Raw genomic sequence first — 21,359 nt, 5'->3', positions numbered from 1 at the left:
TTCATTAACAATAAAGTAGGAGATAGCAAGAAGCTCTTTTTCCATGTGAAAGAAGTTCAAGATGGCATTGAGCTACAGGCTGGAGATGAGGTGGAATTCTCAGTGATTCTTAATCAGCGCACTGGCAAGTGCAGTGCTTGTAATGTGTGGCGAGTCTGGTGAGTTTTATTGTTGAATTGGTAAATTCCCTGGACTGTCTTTAAACTTGCATAAACTCTGGTTTATCACAGTTTTTCACTTTTCATTACTGCTCTTTTTATCTTGCCACTTTTTGGCTATTTCTTGATCTTTCCTGTGTACTTTTTTTTTTTTTTTTTTAATATGTTTGGTTTTTTGAAAGGGTACAAGTGGGGGAAGGACATAGAGGGAGGCTGAGGCTCTCTGTGTGCTGACTGCAGAGAGCCCGGTGCAGAGCTCATACTCCAACCATGAGATCATGAGCTGAGCCGAAGTCTGACCCTTAACCAACTGAGCCACCGAGACACCCCTCCTGGGTCTTTTTTACCTCTAGTCCTCATTGTCTAAATTTTAGTCTTAAAAATCTGGCCTAGTGAAACATTAATTGGGTACATTCTATGTAATAGAACTTAAAAATAATAAGGTTATCTAGTCCTTCAAGGATTCTGCTTAGCTTTTTCTTCCATTAAACTATATGTTGCTTAAAATTCTAACTATAGTTTAGCCATGCTGTCTCTGTGCTTTTTAAAAATTTTTAAATCTGTAACATTACCATGAGAGGAGCTGGGAGTCTCTTGAAATATTTTATATTTAATTTTTCTAAGCTTTTTCATATCATACTACCTTGTCTTGTATGTCTGTGGAACAGGTTTTTCTAGTTGCAGACCAGTCCAGGGATGACCCTCAGCCAAGTGATTCTCCAGTCCCTCCACAGGGATGGACCTTGAGTTAGGAATCAAAATAGAAACAAACTTGTCTGTCCTGTCTTGCTAGCTAGCTGGCCAGATGATGAGGCAAGAATCTCCTCATTAAAACTGAGTCATTTGGGTAGTTAGATAGAAAACATACTTCTCTGCAAGTACTTGCTTTCTTCCCACCAAGAGTTACTGCTTCTCACCTCTTGACTTCATTACAGCGAGGGCCCCAAGGCTGTTGCAGCTCCGCGACCTGATAGGTTGGTCAATCGCTTGAAGAACATCACCCTGGATGATGCCAGTGCTCCTCGCCTAATGGTTCTTCGTCAGCCAAGGGGACCAGATAACTCAATGGTAGGAGGGCATTACAAGATTTTGGGGTAGGTGAGGGCAGCTGACAAACAACGTGCCTGTCAAGGTCCTATCTCAGCACAGCTCGGAGCTTAATGAAGCAGGGGAACTTGAGTATTCTTTTTTCAGTATTTAGTATGCTTATGGCTAGTTAATAAAACTCCATACACATTGTTTCAGCCCCTAACAGTAAGGATTGTGGCTCACAGTAAGCAGCACATTTCTTGGTCTTCCTGATCCTTTGAACATAATCCAGGTAATAAGTAGATCAGGAGGGCTTATTAGGGACTTCCTCTTCTGGGAAAAAAGTGGTGGTGGTTATGATGATTAAAAGTAGTGCTTTTGTATTCATTAACTGTAATTTTACTTCTTCACAGGGATTTGGTGCAGAAAGAAAGATTCGCCAAGCTGGTGTCATTGACTAACCACATCCACAAAGCACATCATTAATCCACTATGATCAAGTTGGGGGGATTTTGGTGAAGGGTTCTGAATATCTCCCTCTTCATCCCTCCCAAAATCTGGAATACTTATTCTATTGAGCTATTACACCAGTTTTAACACCTTCCTTGTGTTATGTTTAAAAAAAATAAATAAATTTAAGAAAACCATTTTAAAATTATGCACAGTTGCAGCCTGGAAAACTTAAGGTGGCGCCTTATAGTATCAATTTTAGGAGCTTTATTTGGTGCATTTAACGCAACTGGTAATTGCAAAATCCACTTCGCCTGTGTAAGTGAAAAATATAGACTGTTAATCTTGTTGGCCCTATGAAATTCTGCACTTGGTATTTAGCATATACTCTACCTTCATTAATATCTGGCAAGATGTTCTGCCTTAGCACTCAGTTGCGTTCTTTTCCTTTTCTTTCCTGTTCATTATGCTTTAATTCTGAGGACCATATGAGGGTAGACTATATTAAAAATTACAAAAATTTGTATAGGCAAACTATTTCCTTAAGTTGATGGCCAAATGTTAAAATGTTATTTTTCATATCATTTATAATCTTGTCACAGTCCACTTAACGAAGTTCGGTTAGATTTCAGTGAAAATTATCTTCCAGAGTAGTTTTTTTTTTCCTGGGATTGGGGAGGGGGGTAACGTTACTACAATTAGTATGTATGGTGCAGAATTTCATGCAAATGAGGTGTGCCAGCAGTGTGGTAATTTAATCGTATTTAAACAAAAACAAAAAAAAAAAGACGAATGCACAAACTTGCTGCTGCTTAGATCACTGCAGCTTCTAGGACCCAGTTTCTTTTACTGATTTAAAACAAAACAAAACAAAAAAAAATAAAAAAGTTGTGCCTGAAATGAATCTTGTTTTTTTTATAAGTAGCCGCCTGGTTCCTGTGTCCTGTGAAATACAGGCACTTGACCCTTGGTGTAGCTTCTGTTCGACTTTGTATCACGGGAATGGATTGGTCTGATTTCTTGGCCCTCATCTTGAATTGGCCACATCCAGGGTCCCTGGTCAGTGGACTGAAGGCTTTGTCTAAGAGGACAAGGGCAGCTCAGGGGATGTGGGGGAGGGCGCTTTTATCTTCCCCGTTGTCGTTTGAGGTTTTGATCTTCTCTGGGTAAAGAGGCCGTTTATCTTTGTAAACACAAAACATTTTTGCTTTCTCCAGTTTTCTGTTAATGGCGAAAGAATGGAAGCGAATAAAGTTTTACTGATTTTTGAGACTCTAGCACCTAGCGCTTTCATNCTCCCGGGGGGGGGGCCCACGTGGCCGGGGCGGGGACTCGGGCGCCCCGGGCGCCGACTGATTACGTAGCGGGCGGGGCCGGAAGTGCCGCTCCCTAGTGGGGGCTGTTCATGGCGGTTCCGGGGTCTCCAGCACTTTCTCCAGTTGTCCCACATCAGTTGGAAGTGGAGGCCGCGACGCTTGAGGTAAGGCTCTGTGGTGCGTAGCGCTCGTGTCTGCAACGAACCGGCGTCTCGCCGTTGCCAGGAACCGAGCGGAATCTGCGGGCTGGAGACAAAGGCCTTTGGGCGGGGGTCCTTCGTTTTGAGCCCTGCGGGGGAGATCTTCGAAGACAGGCGGGGGAGGAGGACGAGGAGATGGCCGGGAGGCTGCTCCCCCGGAGCCCAGAAGACTTGGGAGGAATAGGAAGGGGGTTCCTTTACCTTAGGCAGAGGGCGGGGCCCGAGGACTGTTGAAAAATACAGAAGGGTGGGGGCCGCCAGGAGACGGGCCGGCGTCCGAGGCCCGCAGTAACCGTCCCGTGGCTTTGCGCTCCTGAAATCCCTTCGCGGGCCAAGTGCAGGGTCACGTGGACGGAGCCCACACACTTCAAACCGGCTTTAACTTCCTATTGATTATAGAAAGCTTTGAGGTTCTGTACTTGTGACTCGCCGGTTAACCCTCACTGCCGCTCTCCCGCAGGTTCTTGCTGCTGTGAAATGACTGAGTACAAACTGGTGGTGGTTGGAGCAGGTGGTGTTGGGAAAAGCGCACTGACAATCCAGCTGATCCAGAACCACTTTGTAGATGAATATGATCCCACCATAGAGGTGAGGCCCAGCGGTGGGGCGCCGACCCTGCCTCTGGCTTCTGGCTCACCCTTACCCTCATCCTTTAGCTTGCTGTTTAGCCAAAGGAATTAACCAGGAGACGGAAGTAAAAGTTATTTTGGGTACTGCGTTCGGCAGTACGATAAAGCTTTCCAGGTTTGCGGAGAAGGGTTCATTTTTATTAGCTGCTAACGATTTTCTAAAACGTAGGCAGGTCAACAGTTCAGTAAACTGTTGCATCTGGAACGCCTGTATGACAGCTCTGCTAAAAAGAAACAGGCGGCAGGAAGAGTGACCGAGGAATAGGATGGAGATAAAGGGTTCAGAGATCTAGATATTCTGCAGTTTTCATTAAAAGTTGAAGCTGCTGAGACGGCTCGAGTGGAAAGAACATGAGATTTTGAGTCACTACCTAGCTTTCTTTCAGTCCCCGTTTGTAGTTTATTTAGTTATGTATATTGAACAAAACACTTAAACTCTCTGAGCCTCGTTTTCCTCATTTATTAAATTACCATAAACATGCCCTGCCTATCACACCCAGGGATGTTGAGAAAAATCAGTACGTTTACCTTTTTTGTGTGAGCCTGTGTTATAGATTGGCTTGAATAAATGGCATCTGAGGTCTTTTAAATAAAAGGCTTTGTAATTTTATTCAATTTAGAAATATCTGCCTAGAGATTGTTTTATTTTAATCCACGCCCTGATCTCCCCTCCCCCCCCGCAGCTGAGTGTTTAATGGAAGCTAACATAGCCATTATTAAAAATTAGTCATTAAGTCCTGAGCAAAATTTTATTGAAGCTTAACAGCTTTAGTGTTAATAGTTAGAACCTTTTAATATTTTTCCGAGTTTTAGTTTTTGAAGGGTAATGTACATACAGTAAAATTCACAAATGTATCTACAGCCTAGTGACTTAAAATTTGTATTTAAAGTACTTCTATAACCACCGCTCAGAAATATAGACTGTTTCCAGTACTCCAGAGAGTTCTCCCACGTCCCTTTCCAGTTAGTACACCCCCTCCCTGCCAGGAAATAACCGTTTCTCTCTGACTTCTGTTATCCTAAATTAGTTGGACTCAAATCTACTTTTAGAGTTTTAATTTTGCTCATTTCCTCGGAACACTCCTACACTTATATTTCGTACTTCAAGCGAGCTTTGGCGGTGTGAATTTTATGTTAATTTGAAAGTATGTTACAGTCCCGCAGTGAAGTCGAGTTACAGAGGCACTGATCAATGAATGAACTGCGAAACCAGCTCGCATTTGTACCTGGAGCTGGATCTTTACCAGGTGTGATGGGTGGTTTTCTTTGAACAGAGTTCTCAAAATATAAGCATTAAATAATACAAGTAAGATTTTTGCTTTAGAGGCAAATTGAAGCCATGTATATATTCTATGCATGTCTGTCTTTTTGAGGAATTATAACTATATACAGTAAAACCTTGGTTTGCGAGGTTGCTTCGTTCTGGAATTATATTTGTAATCGAAAGCACTTGTGTATCAAAACGAATTTCAAGAACCATTGCCTCAGTTGTGATCATGTGACATTCAGCGTCACGTACTGCTTGTATTGCAAGACCTCGCTAGTTTATCAAGTTAAAGGTTAGTAGAAATGTTTACTCGTCTTGAGGAAGACTCACAGAACAAGTTACTTGCAATCCAAGGTTTTACTGCCCCTGGTTTGGAATCTTTAGAAATTTTATTCAGGAATATTTTCCAAAGGTAAGAATCCACTAATGATAAGAAAGATATATTTGTGTTTATCTTGTCTGAAAGAAAAAGTATCTGTGTGTTTAGTCATAAACATGCACGATACGGTGTCCAGCGCCTGGGTAATTGGTGGAAGTATGTTTATAGTTTAAATGTGCGATAAACAAGAAAAGTCCAGTTTATACCTTAGTAAAAGAACACTGGACCTAATCTTTAGGCTAGCTGCTGCATAGCTGTCTTTTGAATTACCAAGTTTTTTTCATCTTTTCCAGGAACAGTGTAACCACGTTTTCCTTTCTTCAGGCGTGTAGGCCTTTTTCCTAGAGTGACATTAAGTACTTTCTGTTTGTGATTCTGAATTAGGAGTTTGAGGTACAAACCAGAGAGATGGAAATAAACTTAGGTAGGAGCTTATCTGACTTTGGCAATAGCATTACGTTCCCTGTGGTATCTAATAAAAATGAAATCTTCCTCTCTCCTTGCCGTCTCCCACCCTCCGCACCCCCAGGATTCTTACCGAAAACAGGTGGTTATAGACGGTGAAACCTGTCTGTTGGACATACTGGATACAGCCGGTCAAGAGGAATACAGTGCCATGAGGGACCAATACATGAGGACAGGCGAAGGCTTCCTCTGTGTATTTGCCATCAATAATAGCAAATCGTTTGCAGATATTAACCTTTACAGGTACTAGGACCATTTTTTATTCTGAAAGGACAATCGATAAGTGTGTCCTGAAGCTTTGGGAGGGGGTGAAGATGCCACACCCGGAAAGATAGCATTTTTAATTATAAAGAGAGTTGGTTCGAGGTTGTTTAACACTGAGGATCTGGGGTCATAACTGGAAGTTAATATTGCGATTTATTTTTATATAATGCACTGTGGCCACAATGTGTGATAATACTTAAAATGAAGCCTCCTAATGGGATGATTCAGGACCAGAGGTGGTGGTAGAGATCCCAATGGAATTTCAGAGACAAAAACACCTCTGAGAAACAGTCATCAGTACATAAGGGAGAAAATGCTCAGAAAAAATGAACGGGGAGTAAAGAAAGATGAAAGGTGGTCTTTCTGGAAAGAACCATAAAGTTGCAAAGCTCAGTCAGACCATAAAAAATTCTAGTACAACCTTCTTGTTTTACAGAATCAGAAATAGAGTTCAGAAGATGTTTTGTTAGGTTTTTAGAGTCATGGTTGTTATTGGTAGCAGAGCCAGGACCAGAAACCCAGGGCTCCTTTTTCTTAGCTCCATGTTCCTTGAGCAGAGTAACGTGACAGGTTGAAACTTGGCTTCATCATCTACTAGCCTTGAGACTTCGGGGCAAACTACCAAATATTTCTTCATATCTATAATATGGAGGTAATAGTACCTACCAAGAGTTGTTTAGAAAATTAAACAGGTTAATATAATGTGTTAATCACCCAGAAAAGTGCCTAGCACACAGTAAATGTACGAGTGTTCTCTCTACAGCCTGGACTCTTGGCTTATCATGCTCCATCCATATGAAGATGTCTGCTGGTGGGAACAGACTAGCCCAGAAAAGTCACTTAGTAGGGAGAGTGGTTCATTCAGTCTTTTTCTTTCTCTTTTTTACCTCTCTTCTCTTTTCTTCCTCTCTTCTCTTTTCTTCATTCCTCCTTCCTTCCTTCTTTCCTTTCTTTGAGTGGAAGAAGAGGAGGGGCAGAGGAAGAGAAAGGCAGTCTCAAGCAGGCTCCACCCCCAGCATAGAGCCCTAGTGCAGGGCTCAGTCTCAGAACCTGAGCTGAAATCAAGAGTCAGACGCTTAACTGACTGAGCCACCCAGGCAGCCCAGAAACCAACTAGTCCAAAACTGAGTTTGGTGGGGGTCTTTTCTGCTTAAACCTGCTCTACTTTCCATTTGCTGTCTGGAAGTAATAGCAGTACATAATAAAATGTCCAGTACTTGGCAAGCATCTAATATCGAGTTTCTAGAAGTCGTTTTTCCTTTTAGGCTGTCTTGTCTTATATTATCCTTTAAAGTAGCCCACTGCCATTACACCAAAGGTCAGTTCTGCAGACAGCCAGTGTAAGGAATTTTAGGTATATGACTTTGTTTGTAACCCAAGGGTAGAGTCTGGAGCAATGCTGTGCAGTGTGGTAGCTACAACATTATGTGATTATTTCAATTAAGGAAAGTTAAATATAATTGAAAGATCAGTTCCTTGGCCACAAAACAGCTGACTTCTCAGGTGTTCAACAGCTACACGTGATCGGTGGGTATAGTTGGGCAGTACAGGTAGAGAACGTTTCCTTCATCATGAAAAGTTGTATTGGACAGTGCTGGTCAAGAGGATCTAGAGCAGTAGTTCCCACGCTGCTGTGGTATGCGTTACTGCCTCTGAAGGGGGTGTTGTAAGTTGGGGGTTCTGGTGTTTTCTATTTTATATCTTAGACTTCCAGTGATCGTATCGCTTGAAGAAAATGTTTGGGCATCACCCATCTAGAGAAGTGGATAGACTTTCATTAGATACTGTTACTTTCAAGGAAACTTGAAAAAGTTATTTTGAGGCAGTAAGCTTTACTTTTTATACTTGAGATCTTAATCTAGAGGGTGATTTCAGGTTGCCGGTTAAATCAGAGCCAAGCTCTGTGGAGAATGAAGGAGCCTAATGGGTGTGCGGCGAGATAGAACAGGTGTCCATGCCCAGCGGAAGGTGGACCAGTACTCGGCAGCCTTAGGGCTGCTGTGTCTAAGCCAGGCCATCATTACGCATGGTCTTTTAGAATTCATGCGGGGGGAGGGGGGACTCAGTACTAGATCAATACTAGCAGCTAAGAGGGCTAGATAAAATTTGTTGTTTTTCTATCTGTTCCTTCCTTCCCAAAAACTTACCCTTAAGTAATGAGAACCTATTCCTTTTTTTTTTTTTTTTTTAGGGAACAGATTAAGCGAGTAAAAGACTCAGATGATGTCCCTATGGTGCTAGTAGGAAACAAGTGTGATTTGCCAACAAGAACCGTCGACACAAAACAAGCCCACGAGCTGGCCAAGAGTTATGGGATTCCATTCATTGAAACCTCAGCCAAGACCAGACAGGTACAGCCAGGCTTTGAGCGTCTGGCAAGCATTCGTTTAAGGCACAAGAGTTTGATTGCCAGAGATAATGATCTGCATTCTTTGTTGTTATGGAATTTAATACTGTTTTTTATTCATTAGTTTATTTTTTAATTTGTTTAATGTTTTCATTTATTTTTGAGAGAGAGAGAAACAGCTTGAGCAGGGGAGGGGCAGAGAGAGAGGGAGACACAGAATCTGAAGCAGGCTCCAGGTTCTGAGCTGTCAACACAGAGCCCGACACAGGGCTCAAACTCACCAACCATGAGATCATGACCTGAGCCTTTAGTCGGATGCTTTACTGACTGAGCCACCCAGGCTCCCTCTTAATCATTAGCTTCAACCCAAAATGAACTGATTAATATTTTGGTGTATCATTTTCCTCCCACATTAATATGCACAAGTCTTAACTAAAATGAAGACCCCTGATTAAAGATAGTTACAAACGTTAGACCTTCCACCATCAACACCAACCAGCGTTTGGGGCTTTTGCTCTCCTGAATGGAATCTTTAGATCTGTCATTCTGTATGTCCCACGTTACCCATTTACCTGTGCTTGAGTATAATTTTTGCAAAATTTGCCATTTGTATAGCTCAGGTCTGTTGATGTGATTCAGTAAAAAATGCTAAATTTGGTGTCCTCAAGAAGTACAAATGAGAGTTTACTACTTGGATTGTGTCTATTAGGCCGCCTTTATCATTTTCTTTTATAGGGCGTTGAAGATGCCTTTTACACGCTGGTAAGAGAAATACGTCAGTACCGAATGAAGAAACTCAACAGCAGTGACGATGGGACTCAAGGTTGTATGGGGTTGCCGTGCGTGGTGATGTAACAGGTGAGCATGTGGCCTCTTGACAGCAGAATCCTACATTTTATTATTTAACAGCGGGCAGTTTGGAGGAGGTTGCTGTTATTTTTTCTGTGTTGCTATTTATCTGAGAGTCCCTGCTTGCTCACAGCTGTAACATACTTTCCTTACAGTACCCTTTTGGAGAGTTACCAAAGTCGAAGCTGCTTTTGAAGCATTTAAGTATTTTATAGGCATCATTATACTTCCAGTAACAGTAGAAACTAGAAGACAATGTTATGAAATGAAATATGGAATGGGAAGTTCCATATTCTTGCACTGATTAGGAATTTGAAGAATCACAACATCAAAACTAGATTATAGAGACGCTTGGGTGGCTCAGTTGCTTGAGCGTCCGACTTCAGCTCAGGTCATGATCTCATGGTTCGTGGGTTTGAGCCCCGTGTCGGGCTCTGTGTTGACAACTAGCTCAGTGCCTGGAGCCTGTTTCAGATTCTGTGTCTCTCTCTCTCTCTTACCCTCCCCTGCTCACGCGGTGTCTGTCTGTCTGTCTCTCTCTCTCTCAGAAATAAATAAAACATTAAAAAAAAAAACCTAGATCACAATGACATGGTGTGTGTTCTCTTCCTACAGATAACTTTTAAAGTTCTAGCATCAGAAAAGAGCCACTTTCAAGGTAGGACAAGCTTGGAAGTGAAATGTATTCTTGTTCGTGTCGATTGTTTTTAGCCTTGTTTTTCTTAGAATCTCTACGTGCCATTTATACAGAGTCTGTCTTTATTTTAGCTGCACTGACACCCTGGCCCTGACTTCCCTGGAGGAGAAGTATTCCTGTTGCCATATCTTCAGTTTCACAGAGAAGCTCCTGCTATTCCCCAACTCTCAGCAGATCAGTACATTATTCTCTCTCTGAGAAGCTCTCCGAATAACTACCTCCTCACTTGGTTGTCTGACCAGAGAAATGAACCTCTCGTCACCCCTCCACCCCATCTCCGCCAGCACACACACAGGTCTCCCATAGTTCTTCATCTGAAAAGTAATTCACGCTCTGGAACAGAGAACCAAACTGTAGACATGAAATTCTGTAGGGCACAATGTCTTGAGCTCTAAAGTAGCAACTGCTGGTGACTTTTTTTTTTTTTTTTTTTTTTTTTTTACTGTAAAACTTGGAACTATGTTGGTTTTTGGAGAAATGTTATAAGTTACTGTTTTGCTGAGAATAGAGTTACGTTTGCCATTCGGTTTGTTTGTAATGTTGCTGGCTATATTCTGTAAATGGGCATCCACTCTGCATTCCTGGATACAAACGTGAATTCTGACTCTGGAGTCGGTCTACCCTAGTGTTCTCAGCTTTCACGTAATTAAATCTAACTTTTGCAGCAAAGTGCCTTTTTCCTAGAAGTGGTTTGTAGATTTGCTTTATAATACTTCGGTGGAATAGATGTCTCTCAAAACCATTATACGTGAAAACGAATGTCTGAGATACATCTATGATCCATCTACCTTGGAGGGAAAGATCTACCCATGTGCTAGCAGATGCCACGTCTTACGTGTGTGAAGTTGGATCTCCAGGGACCTGAGTTGGGTCTCTTTCAAGAGAAAGATGAAACTGGAAACAATTACGAATAACTCCACTTAGTTTTTACCTAATCTGTACTGTGGGGCGGGGGGCAGGGGGGTAGGTTACCACTTACAAAATATATGCAATTTGTTTCTTCTAGCTTACTGATCATGAACTTCCATTCATCTCTAAATTTAGGTCATATCTGAAAGCTTTACGTTTGCAGGTGTTCGAAATCGTAAGTTTAATGGCATTTTATTTAACAGCTATGATCAATGATTTTCAAGCTTTAGATGTATCAGCAGACATTTTCACTGCGTATCATACTTCATTGATGTGTATTTTAACTGCCCTCATTCCCCTTCTCAACCCACCTCAGTGGCGGCTTGTTATTTCAGTTGAGTAAAGCCTGGTGCTGACAGACCAGGGTCACGATTTCAAAGCTTGAGTAAGCCGCTTAGCATCACAGAGGGAGATTTTCTCCCACGTTTGCTCATTGCACCAGTAAACTCCAGCTAGTAGTTTTGCCAGATGAGAACTGTTAGTCCCGCAAGGAAAGAAGAGGTCAGTTAGCACAAATCCTTTACCGTGACTGGAAAATCCGGCCATCGTGAAGGGCAGCTTAGAAGTTTTTATAAATAAAATCTCTAGACTATTTTTTAGCCATGTGGAAACTGAATTAAAGCCAATATTTTTTTCTCAGTATTTTGAGAACGAGGATGCCTCAGATCAACATTTTTTAAATTTTCTTTATTCATGATGTTCTTTGAAAGGGTTTAAAACCGGACGCTGATGAATTAGTCTGTGCATCCCAGATAATAAGCTGATGAGTTTGTTCAGAAAAGAAGTAGCCTTTCTATTGAAATTGCTGTTTGAGAAGGGAATGGACAGTTGAATTCATTGTTAGTTGGGAGGGTTTGGAGGTACGGCTTTTCCATTTGTAGGTAATTTCCTGGTAATTCCAATGAAAACGAGACTTGGATAGCTTTTGATAAGAGATTAGTTCCAAAATGGCCACTCTCTGTTTGGTCTTCTGATGTGTAAATACTTTCTGAGGTCCTCCGTCTTCATTTAAGGAGACTCCACGTTGTCTCTAAGTGAGTTCAGAGGAGGGGAAGAAGCCCAGAGAGTGTGTCCCTAGTGCTGATTTTGAGGGCTTTCACAGCAGCTGCAAACAGGAAGCCCGAGGCTTGTCTCTGCTCCTTTTGGAACATTGATGTGTGGCTTTCCTGAGGGTTGATTGAGTCCTGTCACCCCAGTGGTCGTCATCGTCATCATCTTCCACCCCTTCCTCCTCTTCTCGTCCATAGGACTGACAGTCTGACCCAAGTTTAAGGAAAAAGATACTCATTTTAGCCCTTATATGGATGTACCTTACAGTTTTTCCAAGTGTGTTCTAAGCACAGAAGTGTCCAAACGGCCAAAATTCAGACTTGAAGATGGTCTTTTAATAGCTTGTTAAGAAGTTACACATACGCGTGAATTTTGGCACAATAGAGTGACAGACTTACAGTTAAATGCTGAGTAGCTTCGGTGGGTGTGAAAGTGTGGCTGTTGAGAATTTGTTTGCGATTGCTGAAAACAGTGCTAGTTTACCTCAAAATCTGAAAAGTCTCTTCCCCCCAAGTAAAGTGCCTGGCCAGCTGTCATGAGTTACGTACTACTTTATGTGTGTTTGTGTTTTAAGGGTCGCACGCCCAGGAGTGTGAAAATCCGATGTTCTATCTGAAGGCTACCGTGCCTGGTCTGTGAATGAAACTGTCAAGTGCTGTATTTGCTCCAGCAGCTTATTCTAGAATGTTACTTGGTAATATAATACCCTACTTCCTACGGTCTTCACTTTAGTGTAATAGCTAAGATTATTCTCAGTATGTGTTTTAGTGGGCCCATGCTTAGTCTTTCATCATCCCTTAAACTGCTGTGAATTTTTCGTCTGACTTGAAAGCAAGGATGGAGGACCCTTTTAAGAGATATTTTGGTTTTTTCCCATTCCAGAACTTGCGAACACAGTCACGTTTTGCTTTTACATTTACAGTCATGAACTCTCAAGCTGGCAGCTACAACCAAGAACCAAAAAATGGTGCATTCTGCTTCTTGTAATTCATCTCCGCTAATAAGTTATAAGAAGCAAGGATAATTAATTAGGGAAAAGATTTTCTGTAGGTGGTTTCTGTAAGCAAGGGACTATAATTCTTGTACGTTTTGTTTCATCTTTGCTGTTTCTTTAATCAGTCTTACGGGCCACAAAATGGTCTTTAAGGCGTTTCTGTTAAGAATTGTTTTCAACGTGTTCTCGTTATCAGAGTAGTTATAGGTAGGTTTCAGAATATAACTGGGGGGTTTTTAAAGGCCTGAGTACTGACCTAAGAAGTAACTGGATGAATTCTACTCTGGAGGGAGGGGAGGATTTCAATGAAAGTTGTATGACTTTTATATTTCTGTGCCATCGGATATAGGTAAAAATACCAATTGTGCAATTCTGCTGTTTAAACAGACCTATTGGCCTCCTTGGCCCTAAATTAAGGGGCTGGTATTTTAAGTTGACTATTTTATTGTAAATTAATCCATCCTAATTTTTAAAAATTTGGTTGAATGTTTTTCTTGTTAAATGTTTAAAAAATAAAAACTGGAAGTTCTTTGCTTAGTCCTAATTCTTTTTTCTACTCAAGTGCCTTTATTGAAAGTTAATTGTAGATTTAGTTGTTTTTTTAAATCAATTTTATTTCTATTCATTTTGAGAGAGACAGAGAGAGAGTGTGCAGGGGAGGGGCAGAGAGAGAGGGAGACAGAACACCGAGCAGGCTGCCCGGTGTCGAGCCCCATGCAAGGCTCGAACTCACGAACTGGTGAGATCATGACCTCAACTGAAATCAAGAGTCACATGCTTAATCGACTCAGCCACCCAGTCGCCCCTACTTTTAGACTTTTCGGTGTGACATTTGGACAGTGTTCAAAGATCTGAGTTCCTCATTTTATCTTCGTGTAAGATACGTCAAAGCCTTGCTTTTAAACTATTACCTTGGGGGGCGGGGGTTGTTCATCGCCATGATCCAAAGCTCTCTGTGAGACCTTAACGTATTAACATGAGGTGCTTGCAACTATCTTTGGAAATACTTTTTCCTGTTTTCACATTTAGCGCACAGTCTGCCTACCAGTCTTGGTATCATTAGAACATAGTCCCAGGAGCCCAGGAACGTGGCTTCCAACTGTAACTTTGCTACCTTGGCCCATAGTTTCTTCATTTGCAAAATAGGAAAGTTGAATTCGCACATTTCAGGTTTCCCAACCCTAATTAGGGAGATGTAGTTATAAAAAAAAAAAAAAACAAAAAACGTCACACCTAGAATTTTCCACCTAACATTGAAATACTGTGATTGTAAGATTCTTGGCTTATTCTACCAAAGACCTCGTTTTTACTTTCACTTTTCCTTAAAAGTGGGGGGGAGAAGGAGGGATCTTGATAGTTGGCTGAATTAAACTTGAGGAAAACAAGTTTAAATGACAAAATGTTTTCTAGACAGAAATACTAGGACATAAACATTTTAAAATATAAAATGTAAGTGAAAAACAAAATTATGGGCTTTGTGTATCAAAGCCTTTACACCCTGTGCCTACAGTCATTTAATTTTTGCTAATATTTGATCCCTTGGTAACTGAGAAAGGAAAGTAGAAATGGTTATTTTCTGGATTCTGCTGATGGCTGCTAATTCTGTTTGGTAGGATGAAGCTACAAAGAGATAAATGATGAAAAAGTAGCCAAAGAAGCTTGTTTGTGTGGAATATGCAGAGACCTCCTGTGGATCTCTGCTCTGTTAAGATTTCTGCCCTAGAACCAGCAATACTGAAGGTCATTAAAAGGATAACATAGTTACAGGAGTTATTTATATCCACATAAAGGGGTCAAGAGGCCAGGCTAGTGGCCACTTTGCAAAACCAAGACATTTCAGAGAGTCCCCAATGCCTGTCATGATTCTAGGATCAATGTCCAGTATCCAGGTGGGAAGAGTGTGCTTCGAATTGCTGTAAGGGTAAGTTTGGCCAATGAAATGTGGTCAGTCGAAGAAAACTGGAACTCTGGGAACATGAAGTACAGGAAACAAATCCCCCTTTCAGAGCCAAAATGAGCATTAAAAGTTTCTGATTCAGGAACTAGATGTAAACCTCATGAATTGATCATTCTTATCTGGAGAATTTATATTCGCAATTTACTTCACACTTGCACCTAAATAGTTTACTGACCTGCATGTCCTTTTTCAATTTAAAAGCATGAGCTTAGTCTCTTCTGAAAATAGTAGTATGAATACAGTGTACCCTCCATTTACAGGCATATAGAAAGAGAACGAGCACTTACCCAATGTGGGGAGTTAACATGATCTTAAATGTTTCTAAAGATAGAGGTGGCTTCCAGCCCAACTGCCTTGATGGGGGAGAATGTGGTTGGAACCGAGCAGGTGCCTCCTAGAGCCTTTAGGAGTCTGAAATACTATCCGAGTTAGGAAAAGAAATCTAGAATGGCTTTTGTGAACATGATAAAGTTGGCACTGCTGGCCCTTTGTATTGGAGCTACAGATGTGCAAGTTTCATAGAATTTTCAAGTCTGAAAAGAAAAATTGTACAGTATTTTAAAACATCCTGGTACAAATTGATTCTCCACATTTACAACTGAGACCCAGTCTCCCTGATAGGTTCTTTTTTTCTAATCAATGGAATGAAGTTTAAAGACATCTCCAAAATTAGATCGAGAACTCTCATAAATTTATGCTTGTTTTGCCTGTGAATTTGAGGAGTCTGACATTTAGTAATTAAAGTCCAAAACGAAACTCTAGAACAGCATAGGAACTAAAATTAACAAGGTCTGTGCCTGTGGCATGCCATCATTCTGTATCTGGTGTGACATGTCCTCTCAGAGAACCACATCTGGGTCCCACTGTGAGAGCCACATGCCCTAACGTTTGCTGGCTCACTAAATTTTCCTTATGACTTCCCTTCCTAATTCATTTAGCAAGTTTTTATTGAATACCTACTATTGCGCCTGGGTACCCTGCTGCTCTGGACATTCAGCAACGAGCAAAATAGGCATTGTTTCCTTGTTCATCTTTCATATCCTATTGAGAATCACTAAAACAAGGTTTCTTAGTTAGAATTTGGTAATCGTTTTAAAGACTCTACCCAGCTTTTCCAATTTCTCTGACTCCTTCCTGGTCTGAGAATGCTCAGGGGTACCCAAGATGCACCAGAAACCGTCTCATGCCTCATTGCCCCTTGGGGCTCTCCTTTTTAAGTCAAATCTCTGTAGAAACGGAAACTGTATATTGCTTTGCAAGTTCAAAGTGCTCTCACAGACCTCATCTCATTCAGTCCTCAAGAACAAGGGTGATATATGAATGGTCTCCATTTTACAGGTGAAAAACCTGAATCCCCTAAAAATAGGTGGATTTATTTTGATTTGAGCCCCGGTCTCCTGATTTTAGATCCCATGCTCTTTTTGATTCACTTAGAAGTTTTCTTTCTTTTTTTCTTTTTTTAACGTTCATTTACTTTTGAGGGCACAAGCACGCAGTCGGGGGGAGGGGCAGACATAGTGGGGGACAAAGGATCCAAAGAGGACTCTGGGCTGTCAGCACACAGCCCGATGTGGGGCTCAAACTCAAACCGTGAGATCATGACCTGAGCTGGAGCCAGACGCTTAACCGACTGAGCCACCCAGGCGCCCTGATTTACTTAGTAGTTTACTTATTATTACTTGTTTAATGTTTGTTTATTTTTGAGGGAGGGCAAGCAAGAGGAGGAGTGGAGACAGGAATCTGAAGCAGACTCTGCACCGTCAGCACAAAGCCCCACTTGGGGCTCGAACCTACAAACAGTAATGGTGAGATCATGACCAGAGCCGAAACCAAGAGCCCGGTGCTCAACCGCCTGAGCCACCCAGGCACTCCCACTTTGTAGTTTTCAAACGCTTCTCCAAGCCCTTCCAGTCTCCTAAAGAAGACTTCTGGGAAAGCCCAAGTGGGTGGAGGCCTGCCCTTCCTCCTGTGTCCCCCTGCTTTCACTGAAGCAGTCCACTTCCGTCCCTTTTTCCATTTGGGGCTTTCATTCAAGATTTCGTTTGAAGATTTCGTAAGAAAACGTTTAAATACCACTTGATGTCACCAATCTACTAATACAACCACCTGTTATCAAGCAGGGAATCACTAGGTCATATCGTCGTGTCTAGTCCAGACCCCAGTCTCTCTAGGTACGGTCATGGTCGTTGACAACCAAGTTGGGAGGCAGGAAGTAACACAGTGGTTGACAGCCCCCACTCGGAGCCGGAATACCTGCGCTTCCACCTACGACTCACTCGCTTTGAGCCTTTGGGCAAGTCAACCTCTTTGTGTCTAAATTTCTTCAACTGTCAAGCGGAGGCAACAAGAGTTCCTCCAAAGACCATTGTGAAAATTAAAGGAACCAATATATGTTTAAGGGGGAAAAAAGCTACTTGGAGCGGTACTCAGCACAATCACGTCGCTCAGACCCTATAGGCACGCCTCCCCCTCACTTCCGGCAGAACGCCTATTGCCGTTAAGGGTGGATTGTTTTGTTAAAAGCAAATTGCTGAATCTCAGTTCCACTCAAGGGACAGGAAATAGTCCGGCTTGTCTCATGGAAAAGGATGAGTCTTACACATTTGACTTTATTTTTAGGCGTGTGTGGGAAACTGTTATGGAAGATGAGCCTGAACCCAGTAAAACACCTTGAAATTCCACAGCTTTGGTTACACTCCGAACTAAAACTGACTACTTAGGTATAAACTAACGTTTCCATCCCACTAACAAACAGGGTAACCAAACAGTCCACAGTCGCTGCTGCAGAAGACTTCTATTCCCAGACCAGAAGCTGTAAGGAACCCCCAACTGCTCCCACTGAGGGCATGAAAGGAGGTGAAACTGATCCTGAAAGGCAACCGGGAGCCCCAGAGGCGGCTTTGGGAACTCTGAGCCCGGGTGACCGAGGGCACGCGAGGCAGGTGGGAACCGGCAGGCACGGGAGCAGGTTCCACAGCAGGGAAGGGGCCCCCCACCGCAGGACTGAAGGGCTTGCTGGGCCAGAGAAGCTATCTGTGGGTAGCTGACTCCCTAGGTGTCTGTCACCTCCTGTCTGGTCAGACTCCGGTTACAGATCTCTCTACCTCAATGAAATATGAGACCTCCCCCTTTTAAAAATGTTTGTAAATTTTTTATTTGGAACTCTGGATGTTTTACATCGGAATAATATTCTAAATGATGATCAGTTCCCAGGTTGGCTTCAACTAATGTAGTTCATAATGTAGCTGAAATACTCACATTAACAGTTAAAGAAAATTTTTAATGTTTATTTATTTATTTTAATATTTATTTATTTATCTTAAGAGAGAGATGGAGCACAAGCAAGCAGTGGAGGGGCAGAGAGAGGGAGAGAGAGAATCCTAAGCAAGCTCTATGCTGCCAGCACAGAGCCCGAAGTGGGGCTCCATCTCACAAACCCCTGAGATCATGACCTGAGCCAAAAGCAGGAGCTGGACGCTTAACAAACCAAGCCACCCAGGCACCTCTCAATTTTCTCCCTCACATTAACAATTTTTAAAAGAAAACAATAATAATAAATAAAAATAAATTAAGTAAAATAAATGTTAAAAAAAAGGGTGGGGACGCCAGGGTGGCTCAGTTGGTTTAGCCTCTGACGTCAACTCAGGTCATGATCTCGTGGTTCATGCGTTCAAGCCCTGCGTCAGGCTTTGCTGGCAGCTCAGAGCGTGGAGCTGCTTCACATTCTGTGTCTCCCTCTCTCTCTGCCCCTCCCCTACTCGTACTCTCTCTCTCAAAAATAAACAAACATTAAAAAATTTTTAAATAAAAAACATAGAACGTTTTTAAAGAAAACAACATAACATTTTTTTTGCTAAAAACTGAAGCAAAACCTAGAATTAAATAAGACTAGTTTATCTTATATATTGATGCTTGAAGAAAAGCAAGATTAATCACAGAAAACATGAGTAGTTAGAAACCTGTCTCACTGAAGGAAACTTCTGAGGGCTTTCCCTTAAAGGCTGTAGGTGATGACAGGAGCCAGATTTGTTTTCTTTCATTTTCCTTTAAATTCAGGGTTTATTTTTCTTATGATATAACTAATACTTGCTCATGGTAGAAAATGGAAATAAGCCAAAAGAAAAAAGTAAACAATCGCCATCACCCCGCTACCCAGACCGGACACAAATGTAAGTTGCCCAGGCGGTTTTTCAATGTTTATAGTGATATTTAAATTAAATACCTTTCATTTGTTTACACAAACAAGAGTATACCAGGTATTCATCTTTGTAGCATGTTTTCTCGCTTAAGATTTTGAAACGTTTCCTATGTTACTATGTATTCATTCACATCCCTAAGTTAATTACTAAGTTATTTTGTGATGATCCCACCACACTTTCATCAATATTCTAGTGCAGACCTATCAGTTGTTCCTACTTTTTGGCTCTTACAACGGTTTGGCCACAATTAACATTTTTGAAATACAATTTTGGGTACTTGTATAAGAACTTCCTTAAAACAAAGTCATAAAAAATGAAATTGTTGTATCAATAAAATAAGTATACTTTTTAAAATATTTTTTTTAATGTATCATTTATTTCTGAGAGAGAGAGACAGCGTGAGCAGGGGAGGGTCAGAGAAAGAGGGAGACACAGAAAATGAAACAGGCTCCAGGTTCTGAGCTGGCTATCAGCACAGAGCCCAATGCGGGGCTTGAACCCACGAACCATGAGATCATGACCTGAGCCAAAGTTGAACACTTAACCGACTGAGCCACCCAGGCGCCCCAGAATAAGCATACTTTTTAAGGCTTTTTGGTAAATATATTGCCAAATTCCCTTCCCTAAAGACTAAAATCTTATACTTTCACACCATATACTGAGTCTGTTCCCCCATATATTGAACATTGAGTCTTATCAAGAAACTGGTTCTTTTTTTATATCAAATTCACTTCAAAACTGTATGGGAAACAGAAACACAATGTAAATGATTTACAAAAAACACTACATGTTAGAATATATGCTATTTTAGAAATTCCTCATAGTATAAGGAATCGTACTTTTCAAAGTTGCATCAGGTGGAATTCCCCAAAAGACAGGTCTCTTAAGATCTTTTCATTTTTAACAGGATAGTGAAGACTTAAAATGTGTTCGGGGCGCCTGGGTGGCTCAGTCGGTGAAGAGTCCAACTTCAGCTCAGGTCACGATCTCACAGTTCCTGGGGTTAAGCCCCACGTCGGGCTCTGTGCTGACAGCTCAGAGCCTGGAGCCTGTCTTCAGGTTCTGTGTCTCCCTCTCTCTCTTACCTTCCCCTTCTCACACTGCCTCTCTCTCTCTCAAAAATAAATAAAACATTTAGAAAATTTATAAAAAAATTTTGTTCTTCTCTTCCTCATTACTTACATCTACCCAACTTTTGTCCAGAGATCTCTACGTGCTAACAACTTTATATTCATGAACTCATTTACTTGGTGAATTGGGAATATTAAAAATAACACAGGGCTTTAATACCCTCAAGACTATCCCCACATCTCAAAATGTCTCTCTCTCTGCATTCTTCTTCTCCCTTCTCCACTCCAGACTCGAAGGGAAAACCCCTCTCCTTTCTCTGAGGTTCTTCATGTTGATATTCCTCCATCTATACATATGTTCCCTTGACCCCAGTCCCCTCTACCTATCATTCTATTTTTTCTCCTTCCAACTCTGACATCATTAGGAAAGAAGGGTCTCCATCTCCTCACCTCCCATCCACTCTTTGACTCGCAGCCATAAAACCTCCTCCGCTCCTCTGACTCCTCTAAAACCTCCCTAACAGTGTGGCGGCCACAGAGCTGGGACAACACCTTCTTGAACTTGTCCTGAGGAGCTGGCTGAAGCTTCCAACTGCTATAAACATTTCGTTTGCAACCCTGAAGCCATGCTCAGTACCCACCCTCCCTACCTCACCGGCAGTGACTGAACATCCTGAGGATACTAGAGTTGGGCCAATTTTCTCCCTACAGGATTCCTCAAATGGGCATTCCTTGCTAGGGACTCCCTGTTGTCCTGACCAAGACTTTGTCAGACTATAAACTGAGTCTCCTTCAACTCATCCCCCTTCCTTCCCTCTCTCTTCCCATACCTGTCAGATCATCATCCCACCATGGTCTGAAGACTTCCCCTGCCAACCACTGCTCCCTCCTCTTTTATCCTTCACAGGCATTACCCCAATAAATCTCTTGTATGTCTCATTCTCTCTGGGCATCTTCTTGAAAGGACCTGAACTGACCCACGGTGATCACCCACTTTCCCAGTCGCCAGACCTATGAACTATTTTCTGTCCTCTCATGAAGTCTCACAACATTAACCCCTGTGACTCTGTTTCAGATTGCTTTCCTCCCATAGCTTCCATGATACAGTACTTTCTTCTTCGCCTCCTCCT

At 41.9% G+C, this 21,359-nt stretch overlaps 3 protein-coding genes across 4 annotated transcripts in view; all 3 read left to right on the top strand.

Moving 5' to 3' along the window:
- The window catches only part of CSDE1 (cold shock domain containing E1), a 38,715-nt gene extending 35,801 nt beyond the window's left edge, over positions 1-2,914 (top strand). The window contains exons 18-20 of the mRNA XM_077767076.1: positions 1-158; positions 1,094-1,226; positions 1,601-2,914. Coding sequence (XP_077623202.1) covers positions 1-158; positions 1,094-1,226; positions 1,601-1,648 — 339 coding nt within the window. The 3' untranslated portion in view covers positions 1,649-2,914. The remainder of the gene's footprint in view (positions 159-1,093; positions 1,227-1,600) is intronic.
- An 86-nt stretch (positions 2,915-3,000) lies between these two features.
- NRAS (NRAS proto-oncogene, GTPase) lies at positions 3,001-19,513 on the top strand. Of its 2 annotated transcripts, XM_077767060.1 has the most exons (7): positions 3,002-3,117; positions 3,614-3,741; positions 5,958-6,136; positions 8,349-8,508; positions 9,240-9,362; positions 9,969-10,011; positions 10,122-13,532. In XM_077767060.1, exons 2-5 carry the CDS (start codon positions 3,631-3,633, stop codon positions 9,357-9,359), a joined length of 570 nt encoding a protein of 189 aa, XP_077623186.1. In that variant the 5' UTR covers positions 3,002-3,117; positions 3,614-3,630; the 3' UTR covers positions 9,360-9,362; positions 9,969-10,011; positions 10,122-13,532. The 2 variants fall into 2 exon arrangements, with proteins under 2 accessions (XP_077623188.1, XP_077623186.1); XM_077767062.1 differs by lacking the exons at positions 9,969-10,011; positions 10,122-13,532 and adding an exon at positions 16,666-19,513 and having other exon boundaries at positions 3,001-3,117.
- AMPD1 (adenosine monophosphate deaminase 1) overlaps positions 17,140-21,359 on the top strand; it is a 31,646-nt gene continuing 27,426 nt past the window's right edge. Inside the window, exons 1-2 of the mRNA XM_077767820.1 lie at positions 17,140-17,253; positions 17,765-17,902. Of these exons, the coding sequence (XP_077623946.1) occupies positions 17,140-17,253; positions 17,765-17,902 (252 nt within the window). The remainder of the gene's footprint in view (positions 17,254-17,764; positions 17,903-21,359) is intronic.

Source organism: Crocuta crocuta, unplaced genomic scaffold, assembly GCF_008692635.1.
Source record: "Crocuta crocuta isolate KB4526 unplaced genomic scaffold, BGI_CrCroc_1.0 scaffold180, whole genome shotgun sequence".
Classification (NCBI taxonomy): domain Eukaryota; kingdom Metazoa; phylum Chordata; class Mammalia; order Carnivora; family Hyaenidae; genus Crocuta; species Crocuta crocuta.
This window is presented reverse-complemented; position numbering and strand designations above follow the sequence as displayed.

Bases quoted from the DNA above. Each gene is read 5' to 3' on its own strand.
- NRAS (XM_077767062.1), top strand. From the start codon at position 3,631: ATGACTGAGTACAAACTGGTGGTGGTTGGAGCAGGTGGTGTTGGGAAA. The intron at 3,742-5,957 runs GTGAGGCCCAGC...CCGCACCCCCAG, and splicing joins AATATGATCCCACCATAGAG to GATTCTTACCGAAAACAGGT. The intron at 6,137-8,348 runs GTACTAGGACCA...TTTTTTTTTTAG, and splicing joins GCAGATATTAACCTTTACAG to GGAACAGATTAAGCGAGTAA.